Raw genomic sequence first — 16076 nt, forward strand, 5'->3', positions numbered from 1 at the left:
CGGCAACGCCGGCCCCGCCCCGCCATGGCGCCCGAGGAGAGCGCGGAGACCGCGCGCCTGCTGCAGAGTTTCGAGCGCCGCTTCCTGGCGGCGCGCACGTTGCGCTCCTTACCCTGGCAGGTGGGCGCGGGGCGCGGGGCGCGGGGAGACGGGGGCGCGACTCGGCCGCGGCGGGGTGGAGCCAGCCCGGGCCTCTGCCCCCAGCCTGCGGGCCGCTCCGCCGGGCAGAGGAAGGCGGGCTCCTCCCGGCTCGCTGACGAGTGGGCCTCCAGGATGTCCGACCGGTTTCCTGCCGTCTCATGCCGTCGGCCACCTGGGAGTGCTGCCCTCGCGCCTCCGGGAAGGTGGGCGTCCTCGGCAGGAGGCGCGCGGGCCTGGTCGCAGGACCCCACCAGTGGTGGCCTCCGCGGTGTCGAGCAAGGGACAACTCCCGCAGCTTAGGCCAAGAGACCAAGGGGAGGCCTCCCGTGTCCTGGGCCTGCGAGTGGTCCCGCTGCCCACAGAGGGGCTTAGTGGACCCGCCTCGTAGATGATCATGTGCACTGAGCTCACTGGAGCGAGCCTGTCTGGTTACCCATTCCTCCGGGCCTGCCCGTCAGATGGAGTGGTGGCCAGTCTCCTGTGTTATTTCATCAACATAAAACATTTAGCACTCAGATCATTTCCGTTGAGGAGGGACGTGTACATTTTTTAAGCCAAAATTGAAAGCCTAACAGCATCCGTAGGTCCCCATTCACATGGAGAGTAATTGTTGGCAAACCGTGTTGGATACTTACTTGGGGTCACCCCCAACACCCGTGCGGTGGGGCCTCTTACTGTCGCTCAGTTTGAGCAAAGGCTTCATGAAGAAAAAAAAAGAATGCGGTAGATGAGAGGCAGGCCAGAGAGACACCTGAATCCTGACCTAACCCCCAGTGCACTGTGTGACCAGGGAAAAGTGACTACATCTCTCAGTGCCATAGTTTTAGTTAGTAAAATGGGGGATATAATGATACCAAGCTCATATTATTTTGTACTCAGAATCACTTGAGTATAAAAGCCCTTGAAGCAGTGCTTAGCTTGTGGTAAATGCACAAAGTAGGGGACTCAGGGAAGGCCTCCCCAAAAATCATCATTTGACCTGGGCCCTGAACGGTCACGCAGCGGTCAGTAAGAAGCCTCAAGGAATGTCCTGTGTTGGGACCACCTGAGCGCAGATGGGGCAGGGTGGTGGGAGATGGAGTCAGAGCAGCCATGCTGGGAGAGCCTTTTAGGGCATGGCAAGGGGCCCTGGGGTTACATACCAGCCAAGGCTGGCGGAGGCCATCTGCCTGACTGCAGCCTGAGCTCACTGGTGGGCTTGAGTCCCCGGAGAAAGAGGACAGCATGACTGGACCTGGCATCTGCACATTCTGAATCTCATTTTAACTCAGATGTCAGGTCCCAGACAAGCCTATCCAACCTCATGCCATGGCTTTCCAGTTCAGCTGTGGAGCTGCTCTGTGACCCAGGTGACCACTGAACAGCTGGGGCTAATGGGAACCAAGAGTCAGCCCCTGACATTTCCCGTGACTCATCCCGGTGTGACCTCTGACATCTGAAGGTCAGGCCTTAGCCTCATGGCTTCCATTTCCAAGTGACTCCGGGTCCCAGGGGAGAGATCACTTAGTGCTTTGCAGCATGTTCTACTGCATGTTTAATGTTCCTATGAAAATGCCCTTGAGATTTCTCTTTCCCTCCAAATAGAGCCTAGAAGAGAAACTAAGGACATCATCAGATTCCGAGCTGCTGCTGGATATTCTGCAGAAGGTAAGAACCCCAGGATCACTGGGCACATATCGGGACAGAAGAGCCACAAGTGCACACGTACCCTTAGAAAACACCATGTTCAAAGAACAAATCCATCCAGCGCTGCACGTAATGTCAGAGCCTCCGACGGCTCTGGCTCCTTTGTTTTCTTGGATGAAGACATCTGCTCGAGAGGAGGGAAGCTGGGGGATGTTTTTAAACCATCCGCAGTGAAAACAGACCTGTCAGGTACAGGGACAGCCCCCAGCAAGTGGTAGCTGCTCAGAGACTTTCTTCTTTGCATTTAAAGCAAAGTAAAGACCCCGTCTTACCAACTCCTGTCTCTCACACCCATGCAGGGACCCTTGCTCTGCTGAAGTGGGGTTTGGACTCTGAAGTGCATCTCCACACAGGATAGAGGTGTGCCCCACCCTGACCCTGGCCATGTGGGTCAAGGGCAGTTCACAAACTTCTCAGGGTCATGAGGCTTCTCAAAGGCCAAAGTTAGAGTCTCCCTTTCTGGAAAGACACATCTGAAGCATATGTTCTGCATGCAAATTCAGGGGTGACACAGACATTCTCCCCAACACAAAACCCATCCAAAGGAGCCCAGGTCAGAAATTCCTGTGCTGGGGGTGAGTGTGGGAAAGACGCAGCCAGAGCAGGGGAAGACTTGAGGGTGGTGCAGTGGTTGGGGCTTTGTTCGTTTCCAACCAGTGTCACACCCACAGGCAGTAGAGCATAAACAAACAGCTGCTTTAAAAGCCTACTATGGGGCCAAGGGCAGCTCAGTGCTAGAGCACTTGCCCAGCATTTGCGAGCCCTGGGTTCAGTTCCTAGCAAAGCAAAGGAAAAAACCTACTGTGGTTGTCCATTAAATCTAATAAATCAATCTTAACATGGACCTCCTAGAAAGCCCCTAGGGCTTGTGTGAGTATCCTGTGGCCCTTGTGAAGCTCTGGGTCCCTCCTCACAGCAGCCCTGCCTCTCCCCCAGGCCCACTTCCCCACCTGCCTTTCCCCAAGCGCCAGTCGCTTCCTGCTCCTGCCTTCTCGAGGCTGCCTCTGAGGCATCAGCCCAGAGAACCTTCCTCTGCCTCCCCTGGCCCAGGCTCCGCCCTGGCCTCTTCCCTCTTTGGTCTCCAGGCCTGCTTCTTGGCTAGGACTCTCCCTCCAGGAGCACAGGTGCCCAGGTCTGGTTCATACTGCTGTACTCTCGCCTCTTCTGTGAAGCCAGGAAATCTGACCACTGCCCTCCCTTCAGACTCCAGTTCTTACTGGCTACCCTGGAAGGGAGGGAGCCAGTCATGTGCCTGTGTCCCTGCCCAGAGTGGGTGTTAGAAACCGCAGTTGTGTGACTAGGGTAGGAGCATTTTTAGGAGAGAGCTTAAATCTTCAGGCTCAGTCTTGCAGGTGCCTGGGGTACATCTTGCCATAGCCCTGTGTCCCTGCACACCCTTGTCAAGGCAGTGGGTAACTGGGCTCACCCTCTAATTGCCTGAAGCTCACAGGACACTTGATACAGGGTGTCTCCAGCAACCAACTTTTTTTTTTCTTTTTTCATAGACAGTGAAACATCCTGTGTGTATAAGGCACCCACCGTCGGTGAAGTACACCCAGAGCTTTCTCTTGGAGCTCATCAAAAAGGTCAGTGGTGGGCAGTGTCTCCTGTAACCAGACCACAAGTGGAACTAGGCTGGCTCTGCAGAGGGGGCTCCCCGCCAGGGCTTTGCCTCTTGGAGCTCACGTCCCTCCCTGCTCTTCATACCTGCTGGGCAGGGGTCTCCTGGACAGTGGGCTGCCAGCAGGATTTGTGCAATAGGCAAGGCTGGGCATTTCTCCCTCACCTGCTTGCAGGGTCTTGGCAGCAGCTGTGTCTCCTCTGGGCCCCTCCCACCAGGCAGGTCCTCATCCTGCCAGGCAGCCCCTCCTCCCTCCATCCTGCCCGTGTGGCAGGCTCTGACAGCGCCCTGCCCTTGCCAGCCCTGGGTGGCCCGCCAGCCTCTATTGGAAGTGCCTTCAGAGCTGATTCCTCACTGAATTCTCCCCATTGACTGAGCGGGCTTCCTGAGTGGCACAGGACGTGTGCCCGTCGGGCTCAGTGCTAGACGGCATTAGAAGCGGTTCCTCCGCGACAGTAGTACACGCCTTAGCTGCCACCAACTGACAGGGCCACACCTCACTGAGCTTAGCACACAAGTAACCCTTGCTTCTCATCACCCCTGTCCCCGGGCCTCATCACATGGTGCTTCTGTGGTGGTCTCAGCACCACCTGAAGTGTGTCTGCCCTCCAGAGGACCCTGCACTGACCTGGGAAGCCCGGGTCTGGGGTAGCCATTGGGAAGCAGCTTGGAAGGCAAGCTGCCCTGTGGGCACCTTACTGTGGCTTCTGCTGGACTCCCTTCAGATCTCCTCCATGTGAAAATGGCAGAGCTTCCTCTCAGTGGAATCCGCTCTCCTAGACTGTGCCACCCTCACTCTGCACCCTGCTACCCACAACTGAGAATTTACATACCAGCTGTTCTCTATTAAGTCATTTCACTCCAAATCTCCTAACTTAGGTGCAGGTCCCCTCTAACACAGCCGAAGAGGCAAACAGACAGAATCTGGTGTTATTTCTGAGGGTCTTTCCCCCGCAGCACGAGGTTGTCCACGCAGAGCCTTTGGACGAGCTGTACGAGGCGTTGGCAGAGGTCCTGACCACAGAGGAGCCCACCCAGTGCCACCGAAGCTATGTGCTGGTAGGAGATGTGCACAGGCCAGACAGCTGTGCTCCAGCGGGTGACAGCAGGGCTTGGCCCAGGGTTGATCCTGACCCCTCCTTTGCCTCGCCTAAAACCAAGCACTCCAATAAACAACAGAACCTGGCTCAGGCAGCCACTCAGTTACTCGTTAGCAAGGACCTGTCTCCAGTCTTCAGTTCACACCTGACTGTGTGGACCTCCCAGGACAGCAGTCTCTACAGCAGTCTCTTCTCACTCTACTGCCACCACCATCACTGGCCCGACTGCCCCTCCTATTCTTGTCACATGGAAACCCCTTCTGCACACAATAGCCAGGAGGAGGTTGGGGTTGCTTCACTGGTTTGCTTTAAGCTGCTATTATAAAACAGCTACAGAAAACCACACGCAAGAAATACAGAGCTTATAGAGTCACTGCACGGCAGCAGCCAGTGACCGCCACTCTGGTGGTGAGACAGAACCCTGGCAGCAGCCCCTGAGGCCCTCCACCTGACCCAGCCAGTCCCAGCACAGTAACCGCCATCCCGCCTGTTAGTCACGTCCCTGAGTTTGTGTACCTCACTCTGCTGTGGGCCGCAGACACCAGCATTAGTCCTGTCCATTAACTGGGCACAACCCAAGGTCTCCCTCCCACACTCTATCCTTGCCACCCCTCTGCTGAATGGCCCTGGCCGTCAGAGCTGGGCCTGGGGGCACCTGTGGGGGCATCCAGCCTGCCCCTCGACTTCCCGCATGCTGACTGGCCCGAGCTGCACCACGGTTGCTGCGTGGAAGTTTCTTTTCCCTTGCCGGGTGGTGGCTATGATGTGGCCGCCACTGTGACTTAACACTAGCCCGTGTCCAGATGGCTGGCTTCACCCCCGTCTCTCCGTGCAGCCTTCAGGAGATTCAGTCACCCTCTCGGAGAGCACAGCCATTGTTTCCCATGGTACCACGGGCCTGGTCACGTGGGATGCAGCCCTCTACCTCGCAGAGTGGGCCATGGAGAACCCAGCAGCCTTCAGGCACAGGTGACCTCAGGCACAGGGCAGGCACCAGGCGGGTTGGCCCTGGCACAGACTGACAGGCCCCCTTTCGCCCACCCAGGACTGTGCTAGAGCTGGGCAGTGGCGCTGGCCTCACAGGTGTGGTCATCTGCAAGACATGCCACCCCCGAGCATACACCTTCAGTGACTGTCACAGCCGTGTCCTCGAGCAGCTCCGAGGAAACGTGCTTCTCAACGGCCTCCCACTGGAGCCAGAGGCCACTGCTGACTCAGAGAGCCCCCTGGTGACGGTGGCCCAGCTGGACTGGGATGAGGCAACGGTCCCTCAGCTCTCCGCCTTCCAGCCAGACATTGTCATCGCAGCAGGTAAGCCCGGGCCAGCCCCACCAGTGCTCTGCTGAGGGCCAGGGAGCAGGTGCTGCAGGTGGGGAGCAGGGGTGCCCAGGCCTCCGGGAGGCATCAGAGCACCCGGAGCCCCTTCCAGGTGCTGCCACTGGGGTGGTTCCATCAGGAGTACCCTGCTGTCCACCAGGGCTTGAGCTGAGCAGAACAGCCCTCTGCCAGGCTCGCCCTGCAGAGGACGTCCAGGAGGCCTCAGTTACCATGCAGGTCCCCATTCAGGGGGGCTGCACACGAGCCCACATGCCCTGCCCCTCAGAGATGCTGCCCCTCCACTGCCAGGCATCCAGTGCTCTGAGCACCACGCCATAGGTCTTCAGACGGGAGAGCCAGCCATGGCAGCCCTTGGTCATTCCAGGACCACAGCAGTCTCCTGCCTGTCACCAGCACCCAGTCCCACACCAGGCCTTGAGGGGGGTCCCAGGGGCAGTCGGAGAACAAGAGCTGAGCAGCCCCACCTGTCAGTGCCGGCTGTCTTCTCTGTGCAGGGCTGTCCTAGGGATTCACTGCCACCACCATGCTGGGCGACCTGCCTGTCTCTGTCTACACCTCTCTGCCTGGGTCCAGACCCCAGGCCTTCCGAGGCCACAGGAAGAGGCTAACCACTTCTGGTACAAGGACAGTGTCCTTAAGAGAAGGCAGAGTGGTTAGGCCACCAAAAGCCCTTCGTCCCCTTTCCGACTTGACATCATGCCCACTACAGCTGACAGGTTAGAGCTCAGGACACAGAATCCCAAAGCAGAGCTCAGACAGCATCACTAAGCAAGCAGCTTCTGAACAGGCGCGGCCGGCGTTCCCAGCAGTACTCCCTCGAGGCCAGGGAGTCCCCGCTGGCTCTGGCTCCTGTCCTGAGGGTTTTCCTGTCACCTGAGCAATCTTTCTGCAGAACAGCATAGATCTAATCTAACAGCCACTGCAGGCCTCACCCTTCCCCAGGGTCAGCAGCAGCCTGGCCATGCCACTTGGTTCTGAGTCCTGAGGCCCCTGAGTAACCAGAGCTCTGCATCACAGACGTGCTGTACTGCCCAGAAGTGACCCTCGCACTGGTCGGGGTCCTGCAGAGGCTCTCTGCCTGCCAGAGGGACCGGGTTCCTGACGTCTATGTGGCCTGCACCATGCGCAACCCAGAGACCTACCAGCTGTTCACCACCGAGCTAGGTGAGTCCCCCAGGCCACAGGCCACCACGCTATTCCCATGAGGGATCAAGGGAGGCAGAAACCAGGAAGGTAAGAGAATGGAGCCCTGGGAAAAGCCAGCAAGTCCCGTCCCACACACCAGGCCTGGGCACTCAGGCCAAGGCAGTCCAACACGGTGACCCCAGAGGTCAGAGACCACAGCCCTACTATGTGCTTCAGGCAGGTTCCATAAGCCTTAGGGCCTCATTCCCTGTAAAATGCAGGCAGAGAGACATGCCAGCTGGGTTCTGAACCACATGACAACTGTCAGCTCAAGGTAGTCCCACTTCCACCCTCGTGGAGCAGGAGTCACTTGTCCCCCCAACTGCACCATGGATATGCAGCCTGAACACACTGAGGGCAGTACCTGGCCCACAGAGCCCTCAGCAGTGTGGTAGCCACAGTCATGGACACCCAGTGCAAGTAAGAGAAGGACCTGGCTACAGAGGTGGCCTAGGGACTGCTGTTTCCAAGCCTCGGGTAATGCCCTGTGGGCTAGCATGGGTCAGCCTAGATCTTGTCTCAGGTGTTAAGACACTGGGCAGACCAGTTTCCATGGACTCAGCCAGATCACCCAGCCTGTGTCCCCCTGCCACCTCCCCACAGCCCCAGCATGCCAGGCCCAGCCAGAGCATTCCACACAAAAGCTGGTGCAGGGGGGACCGTCTACCAACTGCCCCCCCAGCAAGGCCCCTCCTAGGAGCTGTCCAGACTCCCCTGCCCAACCTCCATGCAGAAAGATACCCAGATGCCCCTCCACGAGCAGGCAGACAGGAGCACTCAGTACTGAGGGAGGCTGTGCAGCCCCAAGAGAGAGCAAGGAAAACACCTCTAATGTGTTTCAAGTGAAAGCAGCAAAGTGCCAATCGGCACACAGAGCACAAGTCCCACTGTGGTAGTTTGTCATTTGGTTTTTGGGAATTGCAGGTTGAACCCAGAGATGCTGTACCACCAAGCCACACCCCAGCTCTTTTTTAAGCCAGGGTCTCACTAAGTTGCCCAGGCCAGCTTCAAACTTTCGATCCTCCTGCCTTAGCCTCCTGAATACCTGGGTTTACAGGTGTGCACCGCCACACCTGGGCTTGTTATTTTATATATCTTATTGCCTAGAGAATTTCTAGAATATACACCAAAAATTATTATACTTAGATGATAGAATTACAGATTTCCTTATTTCACTTTATAAATAGTGACTTTTCACTTATAACTATGACTAAGAAGCCACCTGGCTCGCAGCGCCAGCCACCCTGCTCACGAAGACAACGCGCCTCTTCTGGCCCGTGTGAGGAGTGGTGCTGGCAGAGCAGCCAGGCAGACGTGGGGTCAGTCAGCTACCCCCACCCTCGCAGACTGATGTGCACATGTGCAGTGACAGGGAACCCAGAGTGCCTGGAAGTAGCCTGGGCACCTGGGTGAGCCCGGGGTCCTTGAGCCAAGGAAAACAGACACAGCCCCAGGCCCAGCGCTGCCGTCCTGAGGTGTGCGCTCTGTTGCAGGCCGGGCCGCGATCCGCTGGGAGGCAGTGCCTCCTCACAGCCAGAAACTGTTCCCCTATGAAGAGCACTCGGAGATGGCAGTCCTGAGACTCATGCTGTAGCTTCGCCATTTGAATATGTGAAGATGAAGTCACTGCAGTGGGAAGAGCTTTCACGGGGAGAGCTGATAAAACTTCCTTTGGACTTGAGTGAAGAATGCCACATGCCAAGTCAGGAAACAAACTATCCTGACGGAGTAAGACTGAGCTGTGGGGGCCCCTCCCGTCCTCAGCTCTGGTTTGTAAGGAAATCGCCATCTGCCCGAAACCAGGCTTTGACTCAAAAGCAAGAACTGCCTTCATAAAAAATAAAAACATCTTTAACAAATAGGGCTCCACAGCTGGGCGCTCACCCCAGAGGCCGCAGGAACCCAGGTGAGGAGTGTGACAGGCAGAAGCTGGGAGGATGAAGAGGGGACAGGAGGTACCAGGAGAGCAGCACGCTCAGACAGAAGACAAGACAGGCTCCACGTGCCTGAGAAACCAGGAAGAGCCAGCTTCCCGTCAGTCCCCAGACGTCCTTCTGGCCTGACCACTGGGATCACTACATAAAAGCCCGGGTGGCTGCGGGGCAGCAGGCAGGGACAGGGAAGAACAGGCAGTGTCTCTCCGTCCCCAGGATGGTGCACCACCACCCCTCAACTGATCAGGGACGCTGGCCTTGGGCCTGTAGGGTCACGTGTCCATGACCAAAGGGAGCACAGTCCGCTGCCAGCTCTCGTCCCATCGAAGCTGCTCCGACTCCCGAAGGTTCTTCCGAAACTGGTTTAGTTTTCCAGCAGGATCAGGAAACTTTGAGAAAAGCATCTACAGAACAGTGAAGACCCGTACTGAGCCCATGGTGGCACCCACCCATGCCAGCCCTCCCCAAGCCTGCCAGCTGCAGGCTGCTCACCCAGCAGCACCCGTCCCCCACTTGCCCCTCCCCAGGGCTGTCCCCCACTTTCCCACACCTGTGCCCTGGAGCACATGTGGCCTGGTGTCCTGCACAGGGCACAGTCCCACCTGACTGCTAGGAAGGAGGCAGGTGATCCCGGGTTCTGGCTTTACCCAAATGTTCCCGAGGGGACTGGCACCCTACAGCTGCAGACCCGATCCAGCCCACCTGACTTTGTGAACAGCTGCACTGGAACTCAGCCCTCTGTGTACAGATGGTCTGCAGCTGTTCACAAAGCAGTTCCCCTGAACACGACAAGGCCTAGATCCTACCTAGACCTGTTCAGGGAAAGCTGTTCCCCTTCCAGGAACGATAGCGGTTAACTTTTGTAAGGAGAAACAGTGTCCTCCGCAGAACCACCACGTCCCAGGCGGCACACAAACTCCGCTCACCTCGTCTGCTCCTCCCCACGTAGCAGCACGGTTCCCACCTAAGGTGCAGCCTCCATATCCCCAAAGACAGCAAGCAGGCCCTGACTCCGCCACCCACTGCCTCCCTCAGCCTTCCCTCCAGAGCCCAGCACCCGCCAGGTCCTGTGGGCAGTAGGGAGCAGAGCTAGCTCAGTGTTGTGCCCCCGGCCTGCTTAGGGGACACCTACCTGCAGTTGAGCTGCCAGCGCCTCCGCATCCTCAAAGACCAGGCCGTTCTCCCCGTGCTTCACAAGCTCATGCAGGCTGCAGAGAGAACCAGGGGAGGCCTGAGACCCAGCCATGGCAGTGTCCAGAGGTGCCCAGCTGGCCCACCCCACTCGGGCGAGGCTGGGGGCAGGGGCGGGGTTTGGCCCAGCCTGTTCTGAAACAGAGCTTCAGAAGGAAGTGGGAGGACACATCTCAACGCCAGGCAGATGTGGAGGAGGCCCCAGGGGAGGTGCTCTTGGTGTCACACGCCCTCTGAGGACAACGTACTCAAGGATCATTTCCTATGCTCCATGCCCAAGAACCTGGGCTCAGCACATTAGGGACGGGTCACCAGGAGGTCTGTTCCCAAGAGACCCAGCTTAGCTCATAGAGGGTCTGGCCCCTGAACTTCCCATCCAGAGGCTGGTCCCCGCACAGGCGAGGACCTGGCCCATGCAGGGCCACTGCCTCCAGGACCTGGTCTGGAGCTGCCCTTTCCAGCACCCACCTTGGCCAAGGAAAGGGGGGGTCACAGAATTACACTCCCTGCAGTAATCCCACCCCAGCTACGAGCTCAGCCAAGGGACGAGGAGGAGGAGGAGGGGAGGGAGAGAACCATGTAAAGCAGGTGGCAATTGCAGCCACATTCCTTACTATGAGTGAGACTGAGGGGGCGGGGGGCGAATGCTCAAGATTTGGTGCTTTATTCAGCATGAGCCCAAACCAAAGCCAACTTGTCATGCCTCAGCATCTGCAGGGGATTCATTCCCAGAGCCCCTCCCCCAGGTGCCCCAGCTCCTTCTGTGAAATGGTGTGGTGTCGGTATCCTGCGCGGATCTCATACTCTTGTCCCCTCCAGGTTGCTTGGACACCTAAAGCAATGCAAGCTACGTGAACAGTCATTCACTGTATTGTGCAGGGAATAAGGACAAGAAAAATCTGTGTGCTCCGTACAGGCCTCACCACTGCCGACCTAGCTACAATGACCCACGCTTGGTTCCATCAGTAGGTACAGAGAGCCAACTGTACTGAGTGGGGCTCAGCCTGACCCCAACAGCCACAGCCCCTCTCAGCCTCCCTGGACTGCATAGGAGCTGGCCCTGACGGGGGCACTTCACAGCAGTCCTGGCCACGCTGCCCACCCTGTGCAGCTGACCTGAGAACCCGACCCCAGGAGATTGGGTTTCTGCCCCTACCACTTAAAGTTCACGGCACACACAGGCAGGCAGCACCCAAACATGTCCACCACCTTCATGGGCAGGTCCAGGCCACTGGAGGACTTGTGCAGACAGACACCCAGGTCTGCCGACCCTGCGCGGGGAGAAGAGGGGGCAGTCAAAGTTTGGGGAACACATCCTCCCAGAGTGGAAATCAAGAAAGTCCCCACAACAATGTCCCAGAAAACAAGTGGCTTATTCTGGCCAAGTGCCAGGGCGAAGGGCAGAGACAAAGCAGGGCTGCCCAATTGCTGGCAGCCATCACCCTGTCCAAAACTGCCACGGTCTTAGTGTTTTTATTTACTCTTTGACTTGCTTTTTCTATTTAACCACCATTTACTTTAAAAAGAAAAGTAGTTATTGTGAGTAGTTATTGTGCAGTGTGGTAGTATTGTGCTCTGGACATGGGGTGAAGGTTGTCCAACAAGGTAAATGTAGTGAACGCCACTGACAGACACTTGGATGGTTAAAATGGCAAGCCTAGTTACACGTATTCGACCTCAGTTTTTAAAACCCATGATAAAATTTTTTATATAAAAAAATAAATTGTTTAAAGGAATCCACAGCAGATCCAACAAAAAACACTGTAAAATAAAGCCAAATAAACAACTGACCTCAGCAAGACCACCCACTTGCCATGGGAAAGAAGGCAGGAGGGACCTTCCAGCACCAGGCCCCGCCCCCTCCTGGAGCAGAGACAGAAGCCTGTTCTGAGAGCCAACATGTAGGGAAAGTGGGCCCCACAGCAGCCAGGGCTGGGGACTGAGCACACATGACCCTTGAGCCTGATCAGGCAGGAGGAGCCGGCACAACAGGAAACTCATCTCAGGAGCTTGGCTGGAGTCCCTGGTGGCCACCCAGTCCGGCCTGAGGCCTGTCAATATTAGAGCCTCTGAGCTGGGAATGGCTTTTACATTTCTAAGTTGTTTCAAAGAAAAAAAAAAAGACTATGCCACAGAAGCAACTAAAATCTTCACTGTCCCTTTTTAGAAGAAGCCTGGTCATCTTCTGGAGCCCCCCTGTTGCCCTCAGCTCTCACCTAGAAGTAACGGGTAGTCCTCGGCCTCCAGCCACAGCGTGCACACCTTGATGTGCTGGAACTGCTTCTGGCCAATGAGGCGGCTGTAGTGCTCCTTCAGCGGCCCTTTGCCTGCAGAGGACACCCATTGCACTGGACCCATTTTGGTCCCTGCACACCATTAGCCCCAGAGGTTCCCACTGGGACTCGGCAGCCACTTCCAGGAAGCTGCACCCCTCAACAGCCCCAGTCAGGGCCCCTGGGACCTCTTCCAGAGCCGACCTCAGCACCCTGAGTCCCCACGGGGCATGTGCCCTCATCACCAAGACCCAGCCCTGGCTTGGGGCCAGCTGGCCTCGTGCTGCAAGTGGAGTCACACTTGCAGCCCAAGGGTCCCAGGTGGTACCTGTTATCACACAGACTACAGAAGGAAGGCTGTCTCCATCAGATGCCCGCTGTTCAAACTCTATTTAAAAAATAAAAGAAACATGAACTGGTGTCCTTTCACATGAGTCAGGGGGGAGGGGCTGCTCCCTCAGGGAGGCCACAGAGCTGCCCACATCCCCCTCCCTACTGTCCGCAGGCAGGTCCACCCTGTGGTCCTTGGGGCAGAAGCAGGCTGCAGACCTGCCATGCACAGCCAGCTGCGCGGCCCCTGCCCCAACAAGCCCAGAGCTGCCGATGCAGCGGCACCTACCTTCCAACGCTGCCAGCAGGATGGAGAAGTCCTCGTCCTCTGCAAGGACAACAGATCAGGTGTCAGGCCTGTCTCCAAACACCCCTCTCCCAACTCATACGCCCCCCTCCCGTGGTGGGCCAGAACACAGGCCAGGTCAGACAGACCTGTCCAGCTGGTGCTGCTGACCAGCAGTGCCGGCCGCCCACAAAGATGTGTCACCACCCCAGTGCGAGCATCTTTCTCCGTGAAGGCCGACCTCTCTATGGCAGGGCCTGAGGGTTCTGAGCTGCAGGAACAGAGAAAAGGCAGTGAGTCGCTGCAGGAAGGCCAGGGGTCAGGACAGCCACTCCCTCACAGCAAGGACCACAGGCTCCCAAAGGCTGGCACCCAGGTGACCCTACAGAACCACTGCTGGCAGCTAGGTGCTAAGGTTACCACAAAACAAGCCACCAGTGCTTGCCCCTGGGCTCACTGCTCCACCCTTCCTCATCATTACAAGGACACTATGCCACCCTCAGATGGCACACCAGTTACTGAGGAGCACAGACAGGACATGTTGAGAGCTACACGGGTCCCCTCGTTAGCCCTGAAGGACACCCAGAAGCCACAGAGGTCCATAGACCCCTCACAGGCCCAGGAAACCACTGGCAGGAGAGGAAGGTAGTAGATATCTCCTAAGGAGCCAGAGGCTGGATTCTTCAGGCTTTGTGGGCCCCAGACTCCTGGTTGCGAAACCGTTCTGCTGCGTGGCTCACCACAGCCACAGACAATGCCAGTCAGACTCAGTTCACAGAAACAGGCAGCAGGTCTCTGCTTCCATCCCCACCCCTGGATCAGGTCTGCAGGAGCGGATGGAAGGGCCAGGGCAGCAGAAAGCGTCGGAGAAGGCAGCAGGACAGACACACCAGGCCCTGAACGGAGAGTAGGTGCAGCCCAGCTTCATGAAGAGCTCATGCTGCAGGTCCAGTGATGTCTCCTTAAAGAATGAAGCCGGCTTGTCGTAGACAGTCACAGCCCTGCAAGGAGAGGAAGGGGCAGGGCAGAGAGAGGCTAAGGAACAGAGAACCCAGAAGGATCCAGAAAAAAAGGGCACTTCGGGAATCCAGGGCTCTATGACAAAAGCTTTAGAATTCCTTGGGAAACACAGACATTCTAATAACACCAGAACTTCCAGGGATTCTTCCTGGAAGAATTCCAGCCACCTCACTCCACTTAGCTCCCCAAACCAGCAACTATCTCTAAGGCCCAGGGTACTTCAAAATGCCTTTCCAACATGATACGGTAAACACTGAAGCTCTCGGCCATTCCTGGGACCTGGCACCACCCACAGGCTGAAAGGTGTCCCAGGCCCTTCATACTTGATGTGCCAGTTCTCAGCCAGGTCTTCCCGCATTGCATTGGTCACACACAGGTTCAGGTGGGACAGGCGCCCGAAGAGCCTCTCATACCTGCAGGGACGTATAGAGGTCAGGGAGTTAACAGAGAGCCCTGGGCTGGGCCCAGATGCCAGTGTCCACACGACCTGACACCCCTCACAGAGAAGAGGCTGCAGAGCTTGGGGCTCACAAACCCACAGGTCTGCACGCCCTGAGCTCCCCATGCCCTCTCATCTTCACATCTTCCTAAGTGCTGTCATTGTGCAGCTTAATGCAGTCACTTTAAAGGAAGCCACCTACCCCTACAGGAGTGGAGATCCAGTATCTTGGGCAAAAAAGCAGAAATAAAAAGGCTGCATCTCACCACCCCGTGCTACTGCTGCAGGGCTGCAGCTTGCTCTCTGAGTGTACAAAGGAGTTTAGCAAATGCTAAGCATGGAAACCATGCAGACCGCAAACCAAGATGGAAGCCCTGTCACAGGAGAGAGCTGGAAAGGGGAGCAGCAATTTAGGATTACTGAGCACCACCAGAGAAAGCTCTGGAGTGGGACTGCCTGACAAGAAGGCATCATTTACAGCCCAGCCTCCCTGAATTGTAAAAGGACAATGACCACCAGGCACCTCTACTGCGATGTGGTGGAGACCAAATGGAATAAAGTGCATAAAAGGCTCAGCCCAAGGCCTGGCACACAGCAGTGATTATTAGAGCTGCCACAGCTGCTTTCACCATTGCCGATAAACAAAGCCCTCAGGGCAAAGGCTATAGTCCACTGCAGCCTGAGACTGGAAAAACACACCAAAGTGGACATACAGTGGGGCTCAGCGTAGGACAAGGATTCTCCCTGCTCCAGGTCCAACCTGCTCCCCCGCCTTCGTCCCACCCACCCTGATGGAGTTTGGGGAAAGCATTCACACCTCACCCAGACTCTCACCACTTGGCCAGCAGAACAAGGGGGTGCTTAGGGCCATGCACCAGGCCCATGATGGAGTAGCCATAGTTGTGCCAGTCGATGACCAGTTTGCTCCCACAAAGGCAGCCCACAAACCAGCAGACGGCAATGCTCGGCAGGCCTGGGGGGTTCTAGGAAAGAGAAACAGACAAAGAGAAGGAAACCCAGACATTCATGGCAGAGCATCAGTGATCTTCAGAATTCTTGATAACAAATGAGCAGCTCTCTACCATCCATGAAACAGAACTGCAGACTAGAAAAACTCCAAGCTTCTCAAAGATATACCATTTTCCTGTCAGAATGCAAACTCTGAGGAAGCGCAACATCAGCGGGTGATGGTAAACACAGTGGGGGTGTTCCCCATCAGTGGGGACCCAGCCAGGATCATACCACAGCATCTTACAAGCACATCAACTTTAAACAAGCAATTCCACTGCCAGCAATGTATTCTAAGGCCCAGTCACAGATGGGTGCTCACTGTGCTCTAGCCATACTATGTATACAGGCAAAAAAATCAGGAAGAATCCAGATGTCCCTCAAGATGAAACTAAATAGCTTGCAGTTCATCACATATTGGAAGTGAGTGCAGCCCACTAACAGAAGGTACTTCTGGACTTTAAAAACTGGTAAAGGGAAGAAGTTAAAAGTTTAACTCTAGAACCAAACTGACCACCTCTGTT

General features: G+C 56.5%; 3 protein-coding genes across 6 annotated transcripts in view; 2 read left to right on the forward strand and 1 right to left on the reverse strand.

The window, feature by feature from the left end:
• Positions 1–12463, forward strand: EEF2KMT (eukaryotic elongation factor 2 lysine methyltransferase). 3 transcript variants are annotated; one of them, XM_081297988.1, is made up of 8 exons: positions 1–120; positions 1726–1788; positions 3333–3413; positions 4406–4507; positions 5384–5517; positions 5594–5859; positions 6904–7050; positions 12364–12463. In XM_081297988.1, exons 1-8 carry the CDS (start codon positions 25–27, stop codon positions 12414–12416), a joined length of 942 nt encoding a protein of 313 aa, XP_081154114.1. In that variant the 5' UTR covers positions 1–24; the 3' UTR covers positions 12417–12463. The 3 variants fall into 3 exon arrangements, with proteins under 3 accessions (XP_081154114.1, XP_081154115.1, XP_081154113.1); XM_081297989.1 differs by lacking the exon at positions 12364–12463 and adding an exon at positions 11016–11339; XM_081297987.1 differs by lacking the exon at positions 12364–12463 and adding an exon at positions 8565–8698.
• LOC308651144 (UPF0764 protein C16orf89 homolog) overlaps positions 6964–16076 on the forward strand; it is a 22995-nt gene continuing 13882 nt past the window's right edge. Inside the window, exon 1 of the mRNA XM_081297985.1 lies at positions 6964–7050. The gene's annotated coding sequence lies outside the window, so the exon portion shown is untranslated. The remainder of the gene's footprint in view (positions 7051–16076) is intronic.
• The window catches only part of ALG1 (ALG1 chitobiosyldiphosphodolichol beta-mannosyltransferase), a 9751-nt gene continuing 1640 nt past the window's right edge, over positions 7966–16076 (reverse strand). Inside the window, exons 4-13 of one of the 2 annotated variants that reach the window (XM_081297982.1) lie at positions 15379–15527; positions 14429–14518; positions 13976–14086; positions 13235–13356; positions 13089–13127; positions 12798–12857; positions 12413–12523; positions 11353–11467; positions 10138–10213; positions 7966–9409 (exon numbers count right to left, since the gene is read on the reverse strand). In XM_081297982.1, the coding sequence (XP_081154108.1) occupies positions 9278–9409; positions 10138–10213; positions 11353–11467; positions 12413–12523; positions 12798–12857; positions 13089–13127; positions 13235–13356; positions 13976–14086; positions 14429–14518; positions 15379–15527 (1005 nt within the window). In that variant the 3' untranslated portion in view covers positions 7966–9277. The remainder of the gene's footprint in view (positions 9410–10137; positions 10214–11352; positions 11468–12412; positions 12524–12797; positions 12858–13088; positions 13128–13234; positions 13357–13975; positions 14087–14428; positions 14519–15378; positions 15528–16076) is intronic. The other variant, XM_081297981.1, reaches the window with a different exon arrangement.

This window comes from Spermophilus citellus, assembly GCF_964194105.1.
Source record: "Spermophilus citellus genome assembly, chromosome: 6".
NCBI classification, from domain to species: Eukaryota; Metazoa; Chordata; class Mammalia; order Rodentia; family Sciuridae; genus Spermophilus; species Spermophilus citellus.